General features: G+C 32.1%; 1 protein-coding gene across 2 annotated transcripts; it reads right to left on the bottom strand.

The window, feature by feature from the left end:
* Positions 1 to 17,329: 17,329 nt before the first annotated feature.
* LOC136221714 (probable caffeine synthase MTL2) lies at positions 17,330 to 21,371 on the bottom strand. Of its 2 annotated transcripts, none has more exons than XM_066009143.1 (3): positions 20,962 to 21,371; positions 19,499 to 20,179; positions 17,330 to 18,001 (listed from the first exon to the last, which is right to left on the bottom strand). In XM_066009143.1, the coding sequence occupies exons 1-3, from the start codon at positions 21,037 to 21,039 to the stop codon at positions 17,615 to 17,617; spliced, it is 1,146 nt and encodes a 381-aa protein (XP_065865215.1). In that variant the 5' UTR covers positions 21,040 to 21,371; the 3' UTR covers positions 17,330 to 17,614. The 2 variants fall into 2 exon arrangements, with proteins under 2 accessions (XP_065865215.1, XP_065865216.1); XM_066009144.1 differs by having other exon boundaries at positions 19,499 to 20,176.
* Between the last annotated feature and the right edge of the window lie 1,414 nt (positions 21,372 to 22,785).

Here is a 22,785-nt window from a genome sequence, read left to right as displayed (position 1 = left end):
AATATTATAAACAAATTAGTGTTGTATTTTTTACCTAAATAGTAAATACAAAAGCTGTATCTTCACTTGCCTAATTAGAAGCATTTCTTCTAAAAACACTATTAAATAAATACATACCAACATGCTCTTGGTCTACCTATGGGGTACTTTTTACTTTTACACGTTGGTTCCACTCAAACCAATAGTTGTAGGAGGGAAGTGTTGAACAAGTGGTATCACACTGGGCAGTCAGAGACCGGTATATGGTCGAGTACGAACAGACGGTTAGGGATCAGTTACCGAGTATTAGGAATTCGCAATCCAAGATCACGGTGGTACGAGATATTTTTAGCGCATAGTGTAGATTTTGGAAATTATTAGTTAATGAACAACTTATTAAAGGAGATAACCAAGTCGTCATGACAGATATGTCTATTTCGGTAAACACTATAGAAAAACTCAATAATAATAATTATAGTATTTGAAGTATTCGTATGTAATTTTATCTGCTAGGCTAAGATTTATAGGAGACTATTGGAGGTAATGAAACAACGCTTCCGACAGAACAAAATGACCTTGAAAAGTGGATGATCAAGTGTGGTAAAGTAATGTATGCTTTATCAATTTCGGTGGATGACGATTTGCTACAACACATCAAGGATACCAAAACCCTCAAAGAAACATGAGACACGCTTATCAAAATATTTGCAAGAACAAATGATGCCAAACTCCAACAATTCGAAAACGAATTATTATCTATCTCTCAAAACAACATTTTCATGAATCAATACTTTACTAAATCAAAATGGATCCTGAAAATAAATTTTATGTAAAAACTTCATAGCCTGAAAGTCATGGATGCAAACACTTGATTAAGGTTCTCTGGGCTTATTTTATTGGACCCTTCTTTTACAGATTGGGCTAAATCTTTTTTTTTTCTTTGAACTTTTGAAAAATGTACCTTTTTATTTTGTGTGGGTTAAAATATGTAATTCTTGTACAAAACTTTTGCTTTTGACGTATGAAAAATTGTATTTCTTAATGGCAAGACTGCAAAAGATAATGTAGTCTCATATTTTTGTTGATGTTTATTGCTTGCGGTTATAGTTATTGTTTATTGTTGTTTATTACTTTATTTTATTAGTATTTGATAAAATTATAATTAGCTATTACTATATTACTATATAAAAATAAATATTGTAGATATTTTTAAATTAATCAATAAATTAATATATAAATTATTATATAAACTAGTCGAAAATCCGTGCGATGCACGGGGTATGAAACTTTCATATAATTTAGATAAATAAATAAATTGACATATTTAATTTTAAATAATTTTATATCATACTATGAAAAAAATTTATATTATGTATATTTGAAATTAATATATATTTTTTAATGATAATTCAAATTAAATTAATTTTAAAAATAATTGACTATTTTTTTTTATAGAATTTTAACTAAAGATGAATGATTTATTTATTTTTATAAAATTTAATGATTTGTAATTTTTAGGAATTTTAATACATTTTCATATTCCAAATATTCTGTGAAACAATAATAATAAAATAGCAGATTAATTAAGAAATATATTAGAATATAATAAAAAATCAAAAATTGAATTAAACAATAATTAAAATTAAATATTATATTTACGATACAAAAGAATTACAATATAGGTTAAACAAAAATTGAATTAAACTACAGTTAAAATTAAATATTATATCTACGATACAAAAGAATTACAATCTATGTTAAAATGGAAGCAACATCAATATATTATTCTATAAACTATTACAATCAATACTTTTTTAATGTTGCATATGAAGAAACTTTACCAATTCAATATGTTATATATAAAAAAATAAAATTCGTAAGAATTAGTCACAAATTCATCTTGATAATAATTATTTTGGTTGATGGAATTTCATGATCACCAAGTATTCGAATTCAATTATTCATTCTGCTACAATAACCCAATATATCTAATTGAATCAGTTTAAGATCATGATTTCCCCTATTTTCATCTCGTAATATCTCATCAAGACATTCGAACAATTTGTTCTTCATTCTTTCACTATATAGAATATCGGCTATACTCGCAGATATCACTTATTTGACTTTATTAATCTTTTCTAATAATTATATATTCTTGAATTTTGTAAGTAAGAAAAACAAACAAAAGAATTGAAAAAAAAATGAAGGGACGAAAAAGATAATTAGGAGAGAACCATCTTCCTCTCGGGTTTTTTTTTTAAATAAGAGAGAATGTCAAGACATAAGCGTATAAAGAGGAGAGTGAAAATATTTTTTGCCCATTAATTAAACATTTTATTTTTTCTTAATGAAGTATTAAGTTCATAAATTAATTTTAGTTAAATAGAATTAAATCGCAATTGTAACCACTCAGTACAAAAAAAAACGTTTTATAATTAATATGTGAAATTAATTAGAATCATTATGCTCAACATTTGAGAATTTGAAGAGATTCAAATAATAATATTTTCTTAATTAATATTTTTCAATAATTTGTCCTATGATCATATTTCATTTTCATCTGTTAAAAACTCTTGAAATACTAACAATTTTGTACGAACCATAATATAATAGTTAAAAATTATATAAGCCAATGTTGCAAAATCAATTATCTCAATATCCATAATTAATGTACATTTTTAGGATTTTGAGCATCAAAATTTATTTTTATTTATCTTGATTTTGAATTCGTATCTAGCATAATCCACATTCTTCAAGAATAAACATCTTATCAAGCGTATTAGACGCTTACAATCTCCTTGTCTAGAAAATTGGAAAAAAATAACTTCTTGATAAATAATATAATAATAATAATAATAATAATATAACATAACATAATTTATATTGAAATAAACTTCATTGTAAGTATAATATTCTAATAATATTTTATTTAATATGTCTCAAAACTTCAATGAACAACTATCGTGTGAAATTTTATATCTGTTTGTACCAAAATGCATAAAAATAAAAAATACAATCCATATCAATTAGCTAAACTCAAACTAAAAAAAATGAGTGGATTTCAACATGTTCCGAATTAGAAAAATTAATCTAACTTCAATTAAAACTAAAAATTGAGTTCATAAAAAGCCGAAAATCTAAATTTAATAAAAATAAAACAACAACACAATTGAGAAAGCCAAAAATTCAGTTCATATAAAGCCGAAAATCTAAATTTTAGTTAAGAGTTAGCAATCGAAACGATAACATCTAGCAACATATACTAAAAAAGAATACAAATTTACGAAATCTTTATTTTAGTCATTTTGAAAAAAAAAAGACAAATAAAAAAGAAAACATGGATAAGGTAGCGAGAGGTATGGAACATGGATAACGACAGAAATGAAATTTCATCTCTGAAAAATGAAACTATAACAACTATTGTTTAATAAAAAAAAAACAACAACACAATTGAGAACAAAAATAACTATAACATATGAAAAAATAATTACCTTGAGAAACATAAGAATTTCTTGTAATTTTTGACACTTTTGTGTTTTCCAAGAATTTCTTCTATTTCTGTCGGATTTCTTCAATTGAAGCTATCAGTTTGGAAAAAAAAAGACAAATAAAAAAGAAAACATGGATAAGATAGCGAGAGGTATAGAATCTGGGTAACAACAGAAATGAATATTAAAGATGAGACTATAACAACTATTGTTTAATAAAAATAAAACAACAACATAATTGATAACAAAATAACTACAACATATGAAAAAATCGAATATTTACCTTCAGAAATATAATACTATCTATCGTGACCAACATATATAATGGTGGAATATTATCTATCATGCTTTATATAGAAGTTTATTTGTGACTTTTGGATTTCCTTTGCTTTGTGTTTTTTCATCTTCCCGTAACTCTTGCTTTCTTTTATTATTTTAATTAATAGGCTAGTAATTATTTAATATATTATAAATATAAATTTGTTATTTTTAATTAATTAAATATTTTTAATCTGATTTTTTACTACGTTAACAACTCATCAAAAAGACCTCTAAAACACTTATTCTCGTTTCTCTCTGCTTCCGTAATTATATATAGTATAGATATAGATATAGATATAGATGTAATAAATTTTATCATATCTAATATATATATGTTATCAATAATCACGTATTAAATATCTTTAACAATTAATCTTAATTTTTTTGTTGGCTTTTATCAATTCTTTATTTTTTTATTATTCAGAATATCCAAAGTCAATTTGTTTTGTTTTTTTTTTTGTCATATTTAATAGTTTTTTTTTCGTTTAGAAAAACAGTTATCTTATTTTTGACAAAATGTAAACATTAAAATTTCAAAATTCAGCACTAAACTCTGAAAGTTTTTAATAAGTTTTATAATATTAAATTGTTATATTTATGGTATTTAAAAAAATTATATTTATGGGAGTGACAAATTATCTAGTTTTAATATTCTTTTTTAAGAAGAATTATCAAAAAATAAAAAAAGAAATTCAAAGGAAGATGATTTACATGTGATTATATCTAATATTTTTTTTTTTGAAACCATATCTAATATTTTTCTTTCAAGTTTGCGGAACTTTTTCTTTTCATCTACAATTTTCTAATTTTTTAAGACAAATAAACATCCTACTTTGCAAGATGTATGGTTTCAATAATAGTTTTATTAGTATTTAACATAATTAGAATTATTTTGCTTGTTATGAATATTATGTAGTACTAGTTTTTGAACGTATTCATCTTTAAGATTACACTTAGGGCCTGTTTGGTTCAGCTGTTAGTTCACAGCTGTTGCAGTTAGCTGTTGCAGTTAGCTGTTTGCAGTTAGCTAGTAGCTGTTTGCTGTTAACTAATTGGTAATTAGTGTTTGGTAATTTATAAAGAGTTGTTGCTGTTAATATATAAAAAGACGAATATGTCCATTATTTATAAATAATAATAATAATATAAATATTGATAAAAATAATCTAAACAATGGATAGTCAAATTAACAATTATATAAATGTTGGTATCATTATTTTTTCAATACTAATATAGATATATAAATAGAATTTTAACACATGTTTTATTTCAAAAATTATTTATTCATCAACAGATTATAAGCAATTTGATCTCTCAATTCATTCATCTGAGTTTCTATAGGATCCTCATGATTTTCATCTGTATCGATATCATTTGAATTATTCAACGAGTCATATGGCACAAAATCGGGATCTTGGTCAAAACGCATAAATACCGGATCAACTACTGTTGTTCTTCGAATATAATTATGTAGTGCCATTGATGCAATCACAATATCTCTTTGTATATGAAACGAATACGAAGGCATCAGTCGTAAAATTTTCCATCTAGCTTTCCAAACTCCAAAAGTCCGTTCAATGCAACTTCTAAGAGACGAGTGCCAACGGTTGAAAGTCTCTTTATACCCTCTTGGTTGACCACCACGTTGAAAATCAGGCAAATGGTATCTTGTTCCTTTATATGGTGCAAGATATCCTTCAATTTGTGGATATCCAGCATCAACTACATAATATTTTCCTATATATATCATTCCGAAAACCATAACAGGTTAGTATATTGTACATATAAAATTTATCTATTAATAAACAAAAGTATTATTTATTATTTTTATATAGTTAAAATACTAATAGATAAAAAAAATATTTGATTATACCTGAAGGAGGCTTAGGAAAATTTACGTCTTTTTTGTAGATAGCGTATTGAAATAGTCGTCCATCATGAGCAGTGCCTTCCCAACCAGCCAATACAAAAGTGAATAACATGTTAAAGCTACAGGCAGCCATAATATTTTGTGTAGGCACACATTTTCTACCAATAAATCGAATTATGTCTTTCTCTTTCACACAAGCTGGTACATGAGTTCCATCAATTGCTCCAATACAATCCTATTTAAATTTCATTATAGGCAAATTATAATATTAAAAACATGATGATAAGAAAAATATATTAAAAAAATATGAAATTACCTTGAAATATGGCATATATCTCTCATCATTGAGAATTTCAGAGGGTGTTGTTGAAAATGTTGGATCTTTAGGCTTTATTAAATCTATTGAGAATTGTATCATTTTTTTTAATACTTCATGAAAAGTCCTGCTAACCGTCTCACCAGAGTGTTGAAAACGTTCTTGAACAACCCGATTTGAAGCTCCATGAGCGAGAATGTATAAAAATATACAAACTTTTTCCAAAATTGACATTCTACTTGATTGAACTAATCCATACTTTTCTTTAAGATCATGACAAAGATTTATCAATGTCCTTTTGTGCTTTATAATTGTCATGTTTTGTTATTTTTACGGGTTTTATTGTTTGTTTTTGGTATTTTCATCTATACAGGCCAATGATGACTAAAGGGAGATAAATTGGGCTTAATTTGGGCCAACCTGATGTCGGGTCTTGATCCGGAGCTGATTGGGTGAAAATTGGTCTGAGTCGGAGTTAGTGTTGCACAAGACTAAGGCAGTTACGGGCTGACAGTTTCCTGGTTCGAATAGGATTGCTTTCCTGATCCAGATTGGACGATTTGAGAACAAGACTTTTAGCTAAAGCACGAATTTGTAGGAGACAAATGAGGAGGCAATTAATTTCAAATTTGAAGAAGGATTCTAGAGCTAATTTGAAGGGATTTTAATTCCTTATTTTGAGGAGCCGTAATACACTTAAGAACGACAGATCTTCCAAGTCCAGGTACCAGTTTACATCAGTTTTTACATTTATTTTTCCAGCAGAAAAACACATACGTTCCATGGCTATTGATAGCTAATTTCTTTATTTCGGTTAAGGGTTAATTCAAGGGATTTTTCTCCGTTATTGTGAGACTGTCGTGTTACATTTTTCTTAATTTATTAAGCCGTTTATTTGTTCATCGCGTTTAGAGAATTATTCTCAATTGATTGTTTGTTCTATGAATGATAACTGCAGGTTGTTTGTCGAATCGAATAATCATATGGCTGATTTGGTTTATTAGAGTTTCACCTAAGATAGCCAAACAAAGTAGCTATTGACTATTTAAATCAAGCTAGCTTCGTGTTTGGAAGAACAGACTCAAGTTTGACAAACCTGAGTTTGTATTCCGCGTGACATTAATACGAATCTAGTTGGGTTTATCTGAGTCAAATGAACAGATAAGTTAGTCCAAAATCACCGACGCTGAGAGACGATTAACTAAGATCAGGTTCTTCTATTCCTTAAAGCTGTCAGTAAATTAAATCTTAGGCGCTGAGATAAGATTGTTTATTGATTAGGAACAAGTTATTTGCCGTGCTTAACTAGTTCACTATTAAGGAAGAACATGCCAAACTGACCCGGTGAATACATGAGAATACAATTTTATCTGTCAATGATCGTTAACGTATGAATTATCCTGTGATTCCCCTTGACCGAATTCATCAAAATATTATTCACAAACCTTCTTTAATTTCTGTTTTGTTCTTCTTATGATTTTTTACTTGTTACATTTAAATTTAATAAACTTCACAATTCCAAACCCCCCATTTAATTATTTTGTTAGGTCATTAGAAGTTTTAAATCAATATTATTCCCTTGGGTTCGACCTCTACTTGCTCTATTACAAATTATTCGTTTAGGGAAAGTTGGGATTATTTTTGGTGGAATCGGCACCCATCAAATTTTGGCGCCGTTGCCGTGGAATAATCTAATTTGATTTGATTTCTTTTATGACCAGGTCCAACAATTCAGAACAACTTCTCTTTGAATCAGAAATAGAATTACTGGCTCGGAGGTTTCGCAAGGAAGTAAAGTTACAGAAATTACAAAGCGCTGAAACTTCGAGTTCTAGTGACGAAGAAGAAATATCCAGTGAAGAAAGTGAACAATCAGAAGAGGAAACAATGGCAGACAGAACTCTAAGACAACTTCAGGCGCAAGAGGTTAATAATCAGCCCCTATGCATCACATATCCCAACTTGGATGTGTCGTTTGAGCTGAAATCCGGGTTGATTCATTTGTTGCCCAAGTTTCACGGCATGGAGAGTGAAAGTCCTCATAAGCATCTTAAGCAATTCCATGTGGTGTGCTCCAGCATGAGACCGCAAGGAGTAACGGAAGAACAAGTGAAGTTGAGAGCGTTCCCATTCTCACTAGAAGATGCAGCCAAGGATTGGCTTTTAAATTTGCCATCAGGAACCATTACTACATGGAATCAGATGGTACAATCTTTCCTGGACAAATATTTTCCAGCCTCCCGAGCAGCATTAATTCGAAGGGAAATCAGTGGAATCAAGCAAAAGGATGTGGAGTCGCTTCATGAGTATTGGGAGAGGTTCAAGAAGCTATGTGAAAATTGCCCTCAACACGGGATAGCTGAAAATTCCCTAATCCAGTATTTCTATGAAGGGATGCTTTACATGGAAAGAAAAATGGTGGACACGGCAAGTGGGGGATGTTTCCTTGATAAAACGCCAACCGCGGCTAAGGAATTGATCAGAGTGATTGCAGCAACATCTCAATAGTTTGGGAAATCTCAGGAAGGTCCCAAGAAGGCGTATGAGGCAAGCAGTTCTAACATTGAAGAGAAATTGAATAAACTGACTAGTCTTGTGCAGCAATTAGCTTTCGGAAAGGCGGCTCAGGTGAAGAAGTGTGGGATTTGTACTGCCACTGAACATGCCACTGATGAATGCCCTGTTCTGTATGAAGAAAATTCAGAACAAGCCAATGCACTTAATGGGTACCAAGGGCAAAATCAAAGAACGTACGATCCGTACTCTAATACGTACAACCCAGGGTGGCGTGATAATCCAAACCTTAGCTACGGACCAAGGCAACAAAATTATCAATCACGGCCTCACCAATCTACCCAAAACTCAGGTATGCCTTTAACTGATGTTGTCCATAATCTTGCAACTAATGTGCAGGAACTCCAGAAACAGATGACTCAAATAGCTACCGCTCTAAGTGAGATTCAATCTCAAGGAAAGATGCCCTCTCAACCGGTGGACAATCCAAAGCCAAACGTGAGCGCAATCACCCTTCGTAACGGAAGAGAAATAGAGCAGCCCGTTTTAAACAAGCCGGCCTTAGACCTCCTCCTTTAGTTACCCAAGCACCTTACCCGAATCGGTTCGACAAATCGAAGAAGGAAAAGGAAGAGAAGGACATCTTTGAGGTATTTCGCAAGGTCGAGGTAAATATTCCATTAATTAATATCGTTAGACAAGTTCCTCGATATGCTAAGTTCCTTAAAGATTTGTGCACTAATAAAACTAAGAGAGTTGGGTATGAAAAGATTTCCATGGGTGAGAATGTGTCTGTTGTAATCCAAGGGAAAATGCCCCAAAAAAGTAAGGATAGAGGTATGTTTTCTGTTCCATGTCAGATTGGGAATACTAGCATTAAACGGGCAATGTGCGACTTAGGAGCGTCTATAAATGTCATGCCTAAGTCTGTTTATTCTTCTTTAAATGCTGGCCCTCTTGAGGAAACTGGCGTCGTTATTCAGCTTGCTAACAGATCTATTGTTTACCCCGAAGGGGTGTTGGAAGATGTTTTGGTGCAGGTTGATGGTTTAATTTTTCCAGCTGACTTCTTTGTTATCGACATGGAAGATGATGATCGTTCCTCGGAGGCATCAGAAATCTTGTTAGGAAGACCATTCCTAACAACCGCCCGGACCAAGATAGATGTTCACAAAGGAACACTGACTATGGAATTCGATGGTAAAACAGTTCAATTTAATGTTTATGATGCCATGGAATTTCCTAACGAAGTGCATTCCGTTTGTGGTATAGATATTATCAAACCAATAACATAACATGCTTTTAAGTCATATAGGGAAGATGAATTACAGGTGGTTGTTGAAGGAAGCACTGGAATCGAAAGTGTCAGGAAGCTGCAAGTACAGGAGCTCGAAGAGCTACAGAATGAAGCTAATGAGAGCTCAAGGATTTCCAAATTGAAGACCAAGAAGTTCCATGACGACAAAATGATAGTTCAGAAAAAATTTCAAATAGGACAGAAAGTGCTCCTATTCCATTCACGTTTGAAATTATTTCCAGGAAAATTAAAATCATGTTGGATCGGACCTTTCTTGGTAACTAATATCTTTCCTTATGGTGCAGTGGAAATTCAGCTTTTGGAGAATGGGAAAGTGCAGAAAGTAAATGGCCATCGTCTCACGCCATTTTATGAGAATATCCCGATTGAAAGTGGTGAAGTTATGGAGCTACAAGTTCATGGAGACTAGTCTTGGTGCTCGAATGTGTCTAGCCGAAGACGTTAACTAAAGGCGCTACTGGGAGGCAGCCCAGAGTTAGTCTTGCTCAAGACTAACACGTATCCTTTGTTCTTGTTTCTTTTGTTACTTTTATTTTTATTTTTATTAATTTTGGACTAACTAACTTAACTGCCACCTTCTTCTTCAGTGGGCTCTGTCTGTCCTTTGATAAATTTTTTTTTACAGGTTAGAAATGGTGATTTAAGATACATGGACTAAGAGGTGGTTTAAGTTTTAATGAAGAAGAGGAAGCCCAACATTGAGAAAATAAGGGTTAAAAAGGTCAAATGGCTCACTTAACCCTTATTACCTATCCAAATTAAAAAGAAACCTACTTTCACCGCCACTTTCTTTCACCATTTTCATCTCCCACTACCACCATCTTCTTCCAACTCCCTCACTTCCACTTTCTTATTTCATTGATTAATTCCGCCACTCACATTTTTTTTATTTTTTAATTTGACCTCACCACCACTACTTTCTCCAAATTCTAATTTTTTTTTTCCTTTCATTTCCCCCACTCCCATTTTCTGATTCCATTTAACATCACCACCTCCATTTTCCAATCCTTTGATTTCTTTCAATTCCCACTTTCTGATTTCATTTAATCCCACCACTCACCATTTGATCTCACCCCCTCACTCCCACTTTTTGATTTCATTGGATTAAACACATACCATTTTTATTTTTATTTTTACTTAAATTCCACCACCGCCACCCTCATTTTCACTCCCTTCACTCACAACCGCCGTCGCCTTCAATGACGGAACCACCGTCACCTCAAACGACAGAACGAGTGTCACCGACGAATCTGAGTTTGGTGGTCGCCGGCAAATCTGCTCCGACCGTTGGTGATTCTCCAACACCGGCTACTCTAGCAACTGAAACAGAGATGGCGAGGGAGCAAAGAGCACCCCCTACGTGAGCTGCAACAACGTCTCGAAAGCGGAAGCCGAACTCCATCCCTTCCACAACCACTCGGGGCCCCCTCCCCTAAAAAGGGCAGTAAGCTTCTTGATCACTCGTTTATTTATTTATTTATCTTTTCATTGGTTGTTGAGGTTGCTGCCCTTGCCCCTAATTGATTAAATTCCGCACCGAGGACGGTGCGAGGAGAAAAGAGGGGGAGGGATGATGTATTAGAAGTACTTTTATGTGAATATGGTTGTTGCATTTTGTTGCCTTTTGATAGACATTTTGATGTCCATTCTGTTAGTTTAATACACTCTTTAGGCTAGAAATCTGTGAAACTATTGGCATAATTTTAGAATAGTGTGAGGTAGTCGTCTCGAAAAAAAAATGTGTTTGAACTAGTGTGAGGTGGCTGCCCTTTGTTTTGTTTCATTGAGATTTTACCATTGCTAGCTCATTATCTTCCAAATAGTTGATAAAGTTGCTTGTTGTTGTAGTACTGAGTCCCCTAAGTGTTATCGAGTCTTGCGAGTACCTTTCTGAATAGTCGGAGTCAAGTAAATGCTTTGCCTACACGCTGACAAACTAAATTGTTTCCAACATTGCATGAAATCTCGTTTTAATAAGTTGACTTAGAAGCAGCACCACCACTTTACACCCCATTTCTGGTAAGCATTTGAGCCTAGTGGAAAGAGCAAACACATTACGCATTTGCTCTATTTTCTTTTTTGAGTGCGTCTGCATAGCATGATAGTTCTAGAACTTGCCATGACATACGTTTTAAGACCCGATTGATGAATTCAAACTGTTAAAATGATAAGGGCATTAGGTTTCTTTTGTTGTTAACCTTTCCACACTTTTGAACCCTGAAAAAGAAAAAATTTAACCAGCCTTTAGACTGCCAATTTGAGCCTTTTTCCCCATTTTTGACACCTTGTTTATTCCTTTGGCCAAGTATACATTTTAAGCCTTCAGAGTCCAGTTGAAGTTTGTACAAAATGTTGGGTCGTTTGATTTTGTGTTTTGTGTCATATTTTGAACCACAAGCTCTTTAAAGAAGAGACAACAAACTGTTGTGCTCTATAATTACTTATTGTGGTTAGAAAAAAAAAGAAAGAAAAAAAAGAGAAAATAGAGGCAGAAAAAAAATAAAAATGAAAAAAAAAACAGAAAAGAAAAAGCCTCAAAGAAAAAAAGAAACAGAGAAAAAGAAAAAAAAAGAGAAGAAAAGAAAAGAATAAATAGGTTACAGACATTTGCCTGTCCTAGTTCGTTTACTGTCTTAGTTTGTTTTGTTTATGTTCTCATTAGTTTTATGAATATCTCGGATTGTTTTCTAGATATTCATGTGAGATTATGAGTTTGTCGTCTTTTGTGTTAACCTCGTACTTGTAAATATGCAGTTTTACTTTCGTTTTGGCCTAGTTTGGAGTAGTTTGCACTATTCTACTACTCTCAGATCCCCTAAAGTTTTTGTTTCCCCTCTCTATTTTCCAACCCATGAGCCTAACCTACGTTACACCCTTGTTAAGTCCCTTTGATTTTCTGTTTGAATTCATACTATGTGGTGGAGGTTCGATTGATTGGCAAGCCTATGGTAACTACATTCTATGATTGTGACTTGAGTGAATCCTCTAAAATGAATTATAAGCCTAAACACAAGAGTGCATAGAGTGATCACGTGAGGGTGTTGTTGCTTGTAGTTTCTTGTTTTACACATTACGTGCAGTGTTGTTGAGACGTTTTTGGGAGTTAGAAGTATTCTAAAATTCGAAAGATTCTTGACTTGGATGATTGGTAGTCAATGTCTTTATAACGCTTAAGGGAATTAGGAACAAATGACAAGACAACCTAAGAGTATGCGGAGTTAATGCCATGATCTGGTATGCTTGAGGGCAAGCATTGGGCAAGTGTGAGGTGTTTGATAAGTGCATAATTCAACAATAAACTACCCCGCTTTTGTGCTTTATAATTGTCATGTTTTGTTATTTTTGCGGGTTTTATTGTTTGTTTTTTGTATTTTCATCTATACAGGCCAATGATGACTAAAGGGAGATAAATTGGGCTTAATTTGGGCCAACCTGATGTCGGGTCGTGATCCGGAGCTGATTGGGCGAAAATTGGTCTGAGTCGGAGTTAGTCTTGCACAAGACTAAGGCAGTTACGGGCTGACAGTTTCCTGGTTCGAATAGGATTGCTTTCCTGATCCAGATTGGACGATTTGAGAACAAGACTTTCAGCTAAAGCACGAATTTGTAGGAGACAAATGAGGAGGCAATTAATTTCAAATTTGAAGAAGGATTCTAGAGCTAATTTGAAGGGATTTTAATTCCTTATTTTGAGGAGCCGTAATACACTTAAGAACGACAGATCTTCCAAGTCCAGGTACCAGTTTACATCAGTTTTTACATTTATTTTTCCAGCAGAAAAACACATACGTTCCATGGCTATTGATAGCTAATTTCTTTATTTCGGTTAAGGATTAATTCAAGGGATTTTTCTACGTTATTGTGAGACTGTCGTGTTACATTTTTCTTAATTTATTAAGCCGTTTATTTGTTCATCGCGTTTAGAGAATTATTCTCAATTGATTGTTTGTTCTATGAATGATAACTGCAGGTTGTTTGTCGAATCGAATAATCATATGGCTGATTTGGTTTATTAGAGTTTCACCTAAGATAGCCAAACAAAGTAGCTATTGACTATTTAAATCAAGCTAGCTTCGTGTTTGGAAGAACAGACTCAAGTTTGACAAACCTGAGTTTGTATTCCGCGTGACATTAATACGAATCTAGTTGGGTTTATCTGAGTCAAATGAACAGATAAGTTAGTCCAAAATCGCCGACGCTGAGAGACGATTAACTAAGATCAGGTTCTTCTATTCCTTAAAGCTGTCAGTAAATTAAATCTTAAGCGCTGAGATAAGATTGTTTATTGATTAGGAACAAGTTATTTGCCGTGCTTAACTAGTTCACTATTAAGGAAGAACACGCCAAACTGACCCGGTGAATACATGAGAATACAATTTTATCTGTCAATGATCGTTAACGTATGAATTATCCTGTGATTCCCCTTGACTGAATTCATCAAAATATTATTCACAAACCTTCTTTAAGTTTTGTTTTGTTCTTCTTATGATTTTTGACTTGTTACATTTAAATTTAATAAACTTCACAATTCCAAACCCCCCATTTAATTATTTTTTTAGGTCATTAGAAGTTTTAAATCAATATTGTTCCCTTGGGTTCGACCTCTACTTGCTCTATTACAAATTATTCGTTTAGGAAAAGTTGGGATTATTTTTGGTGGAATCGGCACCCATCAGTATCATTTTTTTTAATACTTCATGAAAAGTCCTGCTAACCGTCTCACCAGAGTGTTGAAAACGTTCTTGAACAACCCGATTTGAAGCTCCATGAGCGAGAATGTATAAAAATATACAAACTTTTTCCAAAATTGACATTCTACTTGATTGAACTAATCCATACTTTTCTTTAAGATCATGACAAAGATTTATCAATGTCATTTTGTCCATTCTAAACATATTAATACATCTTTTTTCGTTCCCTCTCATTATTTCAAACAACCATATAATCCATGTTTGAAGTGAATCCATACATGGTTCTTTTATAATATATCTCAAATAATGTTGAGTTAAAAATTCAACATTATACATCGTTATTCTCCAAATATCATCATCCTCGTCATCATCATCAATAATGATCTTATGCCCAACATCCATCTATGAAGATAAAATAAAAATAATTTTTAGAAAAATAATTTTTAATAGAAATCCAAAATAATTCCATCAAATTAAATAATGTTTATATAAATCCAAATTAAATGAAAATACCAAAAAATTATAAAAGTACTTATGCACCTAAAAATCAAATTTAAAAGATAATATAAAATGAGTCTCCTAAACAGTTGGTTTCCACGCGCCCTGCGCATATAGATCGCAATATAACTGAATAAATTGAAGCTTTTCATCCGCATCCTCAAGTGCATTGTACATTTCCCTCATTGATTTTTGAGCAAACAAAACTGTGCAAAAAACACGAAGTTTTGTACCCTTAACTATTTGTGGTATAGTCAACACATTTCATAACCTCTCCAATAGAACAACCAGGACGATCTCCAAGCATCTCACGTAAGGCAACAGTTTTATCCTTAATACAATCGTTCGTTCTTTCATTCATTTCTCTAAAAACATCAGTAATTTGTGTAGTACTCGATATCTTTTTTCCCATATTATCTTTCTTTTTATTTGCAGACGTATCTATAACATTTTCTGGTCTTTTTCGTTTTCTCGAATGTTGCTGACTATCAGCATTTGTAGTGGATGAATCTCCTAAAATAGAATTTTGATTTATCATCCTTTCTATACTATCTTCAAAATCTTCTTCATCTAAATCATTCTCATGTACTAAATGAATCACATTATCATAAATCGGATCATCTTCAATATCATCAGGCAAAATTCCAGAAGAAGGTGCATATGCATATTCACCAGTAGCCATAGTATCCATAAATATAATTTGATATTTTTCATAAACGTCTTGTCCAATTCCTTTCTCGCGTAATTTTGCATAATCTTTATTTTCCTATGAATTACAAGAAAAAAACAAAACTGCTCATAATCTAACTAATTAATTAAAATTTTATTATTAAAAGAATTTAGATTCGACTTACTTGTATCTTTTCATTCCACCACTCCTCAGAAGCAATAATTGTACCTTTAATAGGATCCCATCCTAATCCAGTCTCTTTTCCTTTTAAATCACTCCATAATCTCCATTGTTTTTTCATAATATCCCATTTACTTTTTAATTGAGTTCTAGTAAATTGTATACCCACAATTTTCAATTCATTTTCTACCCATAACCATCCCTTATTACCCCATCCCCCACCGCTCCTTTTGTCTAGAGTGGTGCCTCGAATACTAATTTCAAGAAATGCATGAAATTGCTCGTGAGTCCATTTAACTCTTTCACCATTAGTCTTATCTACTTGACTCATATTGCTACCTATAATATTATGAAAAAAATAAACATTTCAATCTTAATAAACAATAAAACTATTGATTATTTGTTTCAAGTAATACACAAGTGTATTTTAAATCGTGTCAAGCAGATTATCTTTCTAAATCGTATAAGCAAACTGAGAAAGCAATTTAAAGAGGTCTTTGCATCATATCTATCACCTCACAATTGATAAAAAAAAAAAAATTACCCATATTGAAAAATCAATTTTAATTGGGATAAGATACAAAAATACCCTTAACGTTTACAGTCATGAACAATTTTACACATAACGTCTAAAATGGTATAATTTTACCCCAAAGGTTGGCACCCAAAATCAAATTTACCCCTAATAGAAAGTGCAGATGACAAGTTAAAAAAAATATAAAATATAATTGGGCCAATCTAGATTCAAGTTGAAAAAACATTGAAATATAATTATGTAGAAAAAAAAAAACCTGGGAGAAGCAGTCGAAGAAATCTGTGAAAGAATTGAGAATTGGAACTTTTGATTTGCTTTGTATAATTCTAGATGCTAGATTGATTTTATAGTTCAAAATTTCTCCATATCCAATTAGGATTAATACTTTGAATTAAAGTGTGAGTAGGAATTGATTTTTTTTTTTTTTTCAATTTTATTAGATGGTTCAAGTAATACTTTGAAATAACCAAGAATTGATTTTGAGTACACCCTGATTTTTTTTAAAGTCAATTCCTGATTGTTTTTTTAAATTTTATAAAATCATTCCAAGTTCAAAATTCAACAGTTTTCCACGAGATGTATTTTCAAAATTTCTCCATACCTTTTTTTTTATTAGGATTTAAAATCGTTTCAAGTAATACCAAATATTGGGTGTATTTCAAAATAAAAGTGGGGTATTTTTGTCAAAAAGCTAAACCGCTAAAATCAGCGTTTTGTGAAAAGCTTCAAATTGGAGCTTTTCGTGAACCGCTCCAGTTTGCTCCAAAACCGCTAACCGCTGCGGTTTTATAATCTTAACCAAACACCATACTATTAGCGGTTTGGTGTAAAACCGCTAAACGCTCCTGCGAAACGCTAAAACAAACACCCCCTTAGAAAGAATAGAGAACGGTGGAATTTTAATACAATGAAATGGAAGCACATAATGTATGAGGGAAATTTAAAAGAGTAAACTTTTCAAAACATTCATTTTAATATGCATGAAAATATTTGGTCAACTATGTATTGACCAAGCTATTTGTAACAGGCATTAACTAAACCAATTACAAAAACTATTATTTGTCGATTCGTACATTACAAATAGTCTTGTCAACCGATTTAACCAGCCTATGTCTAACACACTTTCCTAATGACTGATACAAATAGTAATCTCATAATAGGGTTGATACAAATAGTAATCTCATAATAGGACTGTTATTGATATGTTTTTTTTTCCAGTAGTGTGTACATTTAGTTAAAACAATCCTAATTTTTTTCCATTTTCTTTCATCATGGACACTACTAGAATATTAAAACATCCTATTCCCTTTTCCAAACAATCAATAACCTTGAAGGAGAATTTATAAAATAAACTATCAATAATGGCATCTCCAAAATGAGTTACAAGCATAGGTTCCATTGCAGCTCTGATCCAATTGGAAACATATTTGGCTCTCTCCACCAAATTAAATGTCAATTCATTGTCACCATCGTCTATGTTGGCATCCCAGCTTAGTTTGAATTCTTCTATTCTTTTAATACTAAACGAACCTTCTTTTTCAATCACACTCCACACTTGCTCTTTAGAAGGAGGATTAAATGGAACATTGAAATTATCCAATGTTGATTCTTTGACCATTCCCTGTATCAAATTTGTCCAATTCAAGTTCTGTATTAGATGAAAACGATTATTGATAGGCTTAATACCTCTGCAGTCTTCTGAACTTGTCTCATTTTGTTATTTATCCTTCTACTTAGTAACTAACCTATAAACCATCTCAGCTCAAAAATTGTCTTATATTTGACTCCTTTTGTGCCTACATGGCATTGTGTATACATCTCTAAACATATCTTATGCATCCATTCCAATTGATCTTTTGCATCCTGCTGTGAACACTTCCTTAATTGCTTTGAAACAGACATAAAAATCTATGGAGCATGAAGTATTACATTTGGTGAATTGAATGGGTTAATTGGATGCACAAAATGAGTTGAGGGGGCTAATCATTCCTATGTAGACAGATAAAGAGGCATAAAGTGTTACATTTGTTGAATTGAGGAGACTGATAGGTTGACATAAGTAAAGAAGACTAAGTGGTAAAAAGTGACAAGTTCCTGCGGAAGTATTAAGCCATTGTTGATATCTTACCATTTTATAAAAAATAACATGTATAACCCCTTAACTTTTGGTTTACTTTTTATGGTACCTAAACTTCAAATTTTGATATAAAAAAATCTTAAAATTTTATCCTTTTACTAATCCAAAAATCTCTTCCGTAGAAAATTTCAAAAATAACCAATGAAAAAGCAAATGACCTTAGGATGGAAACTCACATTTTTTACTTTCAAATTATTATCTCCGGAACTTTTTCTTTTTCAATAGTGACTTTCTCACTCTTAATAAAAAAACATTTAAATGGCTTTGAAAAAAAAAATTAGAGAATGGAAGATGATGAGTGTAATTTACAGAAGATTTTATAAATGACTCTTGGTTAGAATCCATTTCAGTCCGACCATTTAACAACAAAAAAAGAACAAGAGTTATCGCTAACCTTTTTAATAAAAGGAAGGTTTGGAGTTTTTTTTTTTTGAAAGAGAAAGGAAGGTTTGGAGTTAAATGTAGTAAATGGTGTAAATTTAACTTTAATATTTTCAAGCAAGATAAATTTTAGCCATATGTTACTGCAAATTTGTAAATAGTGGTTTGACTGTTATTAACTGTCACTAGCACAATTCCAAAAAACTTTTTAAATAATTTTTCCATAAAATATCAATTTTAGCAATATGTCACCGTAAATTTGTAAATAGTGGTTTGACTGTTATTAACTGTCACTAACACAATTCTAAAAAACTTCTTAAAATGCTAACAACTAATATACAACTTAATCACAACTTTTTTTTTTTTATCAATGTATCTAAAATACTTAATGTGTTACTAATATACTGCTTCAATTTATCGTCAAGCTTGTTTGGAAATATGGTATAACACTCAAATAGTAGTCAAACCAGTTTTTAGATTTTTTTAATAACGTATGACTAAAATTAATTTTATCAAAAAAATCCGGGTTAAATTTGCATCATTTCATACGCTACCGTTAAATATTGGCTTCTTAAAAAATGTTAGGGTAAAGATGATTACCTCATTAACCATATCTTTGAGAGAATCGGCAATTAAGTGAAAGATTTCGCAACCATATTTGCAGTAAGGCATTTTATCACTTTTAGCAACGAAATTGATCACCATTTGACCGCCGGTAACCATCTCCTCCGACCGTGAGCTCAAAAATTTGGTAAAATCTTTGTCGAATTGATTCAGATATGCTTTCTGGACACTTTCTGGGCTTGATTTGTCTACACAAATATTACCTTTGTTTAGTGGACTTCCAGATTCACTTAAAACTTCTTCAGGAACCTGAGAACTCCAATGGAGGCTGGAAGAAGAGTGAACAAAGTGCAGAGAATTTGATGGAAACAGCCTTCCATAGAAACTTCCTGGCATTGCACCTATCAAGCAATTTTCAAATTTGTTTCCTTTTTCTTTCTCTAATTTCTGATGAAAATTGGGTACTAATGATCTGAAAATTGTGTTAAAATCATTTCCTGGAAGATCGTTTAGGAAATACTGCAGATTTGGGGGTTTCTTGTTCAATTTAGTAAATGTGGAATCAATTGTTTCAATGATTTCCCAAAGTGGTAGAAGTGTGTTGGGTCCTGAAGAACACCCAAAATCTGCCATTGTTAGACACTCCGGGAAGCTTTCTTGACATAATTCTTTAATTCTTTCTTCTAGTATAGGCTTGGTTATTAAAACCACTTTCTTCTGCATCAGATTAATTAAGAAATGGGTTAATGGATACTATTAAATAAGAAAATTAATTTTATAAAGTGAAATTACATGCTGTTTGGTTGCTTCTTTTCATGTTCCTGTTTTTCTTTTCACTGGTAGTTGATTACTTTTTTTTGTTAGCTGATTTCACTAGCTGATTGTCTAAACTTGTTTGGTAAAACTTAGCCGATTGTTAATAGCTATTTGTCTAAAATGATAAATAAAGACATGATAAAGTCTTTATTTAGGATTAGAGGGTACTAAATATGGATAAATATGTCATTTAAAAGATTGATCAATAAAATAATTGAAAAAACTCATAAAATAAGATTTTTCAACCCAATAAGCTCTTTCAAACCTATCACCACCAACAGTATTTTTCACATGGACTCCAATGACCACGGTGAATTTGATCATTCACCGTTAGATGTAGGCTGATTAAATCTAAGCCTTATGATATTTTGAATCTCTACCTTAGGATTTTAATCAGCCTACATCTAATGGTGAATGACCAAATTTACCGTGGTCATTTGGGTCCATGTGAACGCTACTGTCACCACCAAACACCACAATTAGATGTTTGACTAGTCAAAACCTTTAAAGTGGCTCAAACTTCTAATTTTGTTCCAAAAGGATTTTTTACCAAACAAACCCGTTGTATTTTACATTTGAAATGTAGCCTTTTATAAAAACAGTGAATATCTACTTTTTAGAAAATTAACTTTTTTCTAACAAACAGCAACAGCAAACAATAGATAAAACAAATGTATCCGTACCTGACGCAAAGAGTTCATGTAGTAGCTATTTTCTCCTTCTCCCCCATTCATGTGATGAACTTGTATTGGAACTTGCATCTCTGTATTCTTCTAACTTGTTCTTGAATTTTTTATGTTATGTTACCATCTTTATATACTAATTAAACCAAAGAAAATAGGTTGTCTACAATTTTCTATTTTCTTATCTGTTTTCCATTCAACTTATATATATTATAAATTAAATAAAAAACAGATAACAACAGATTTTCATTTCTCTATACAGAAATGGAGATGGAGATCCCTGTTAGAGAAGAAAAAGGAGAACTTTTAATTATAATATTTTTGGGGTCATATATAAAATATTCAAAGGCTATAAAAGAAAAAAATTTAGAAATGCACAACTTAATACCAACTCTTTTATTCTGACATCTCACCCCATGATACAATGAAAATATCAATACATTTATAGTCTTCCCACTCCATATACATCACAGCTATACTACCCCACAATCCAACATTATCACTACATACCATACTTTTCTACTACATACCATACTTTTCAATTGTCTTGGTCTTTATTCAACTTATTACTTCGTGGCTCATTCTCCTTCATTCCTTTATTTTTTATTATTATTATTATTATATATAAAATTAAGTTTATTATTTTGAACATGCCCTCTTAAACTTAATTTTCTCTGATTCCTAATTGAGCTCTCAATCCATTGAACACATCGTATTTTAACGGCTTTATAAAAATATCTGCAATCTGATCTTGTGTTTTCACGTACTTCAGCTTCACCTCCTTTTGCTCAATACACTCCCGAATAAAATGATACCTCGTATCAATATGCTTACTTCGATCATGAAACACTGGATTTTTCGCTAATGCCAGTGCAGATTTATTGTCAATAAAAATCTCCGTTGGATCATTTTGACTCATTTGAAATTCTTTTAGCAATTTCCGGAGCCAAATTGCATGACAGACGCATGAGGTTGCAGCAACATATTCAGCTTCGCAGGTTGACAGTGTCACAATTGCCTGCTTCTTCGAACTCCAAGTAAATGCAGTTACACCCAGAAAAAATACAAAGCCAGTTGTACTTTTTCGGTCATCTTTGTCACCGGCCCAATCACTATCACAATATCCAACTAATTTGAAATCGTCAGTTTTTGAATAATGTAATCCCAAATTAGTTGTACCTTTCACAGAACGGAGAATTCTTTTTGCTGCATTCAAATGTGACACCGTTGGGGCTTCCATGTATCGACTTACTAAGCCGACTGCATAGAGAATATCCGGTCTCGTACATGTCAAGTATCTGAGACTTCCGACCAAGCTTCGGAATAATGTCGGGTTGACTTTGTCTCCACCTTCATCTTTTGTCAACTTGATTCCACATTCGACTGGCGTGCTGACGGAATTGCAGTTTTCCATCTTGAACTTCTTTAAGATCTCTTTTGCAAAACCACTTTGAGAAATAAAAATTCCATCGTCATTCTGCTTCACTTCAATGCCAAGATAATATGACATTAGACCAATGTCAGTCATCTCGAACTCACGAGCCATTGTATTCTTGAACTCTTCAAACATCTTAGGATTGTTCCCTGTAAAAATGAGATCATCCACATACAAACAAACAAGTAACATATCTCCATTTTTCACCTTTGCATACAGGGCATATTCATGTGGGCACTTGACAAAACCATTTTCTTGAAAATATTTGTCAATGCGACTGTTCCAGGCTCGTGGGTTTGCTTGAGACCGTAAAGTGCCTTTTTTAATTTGAGCACTTTATTCTCTTGATCTTTCACAACATATCCAGGTGGTTGCTGTATATAAATTTC

Source organism: Euphorbia lathyris, chromosome 3 (genome assembly GCF_963576675.1).
Source record: "Euphorbia lathyris chromosome 3, ddEupLath1.1, whole genome shotgun sequence".
NCBI classification, from domain to species: domain Eukaryota; kingdom Viridiplantae; phylum Streptophyta; class Magnoliopsida; order Malpighiales; family Euphorbiaceae; genus Euphorbia; species Euphorbia lathyris.
The sequence above is the reverse complement of the archived record's forward strand: the minus strand, read 5'-3'. Positions and strand labels throughout refer to the sequence as shown.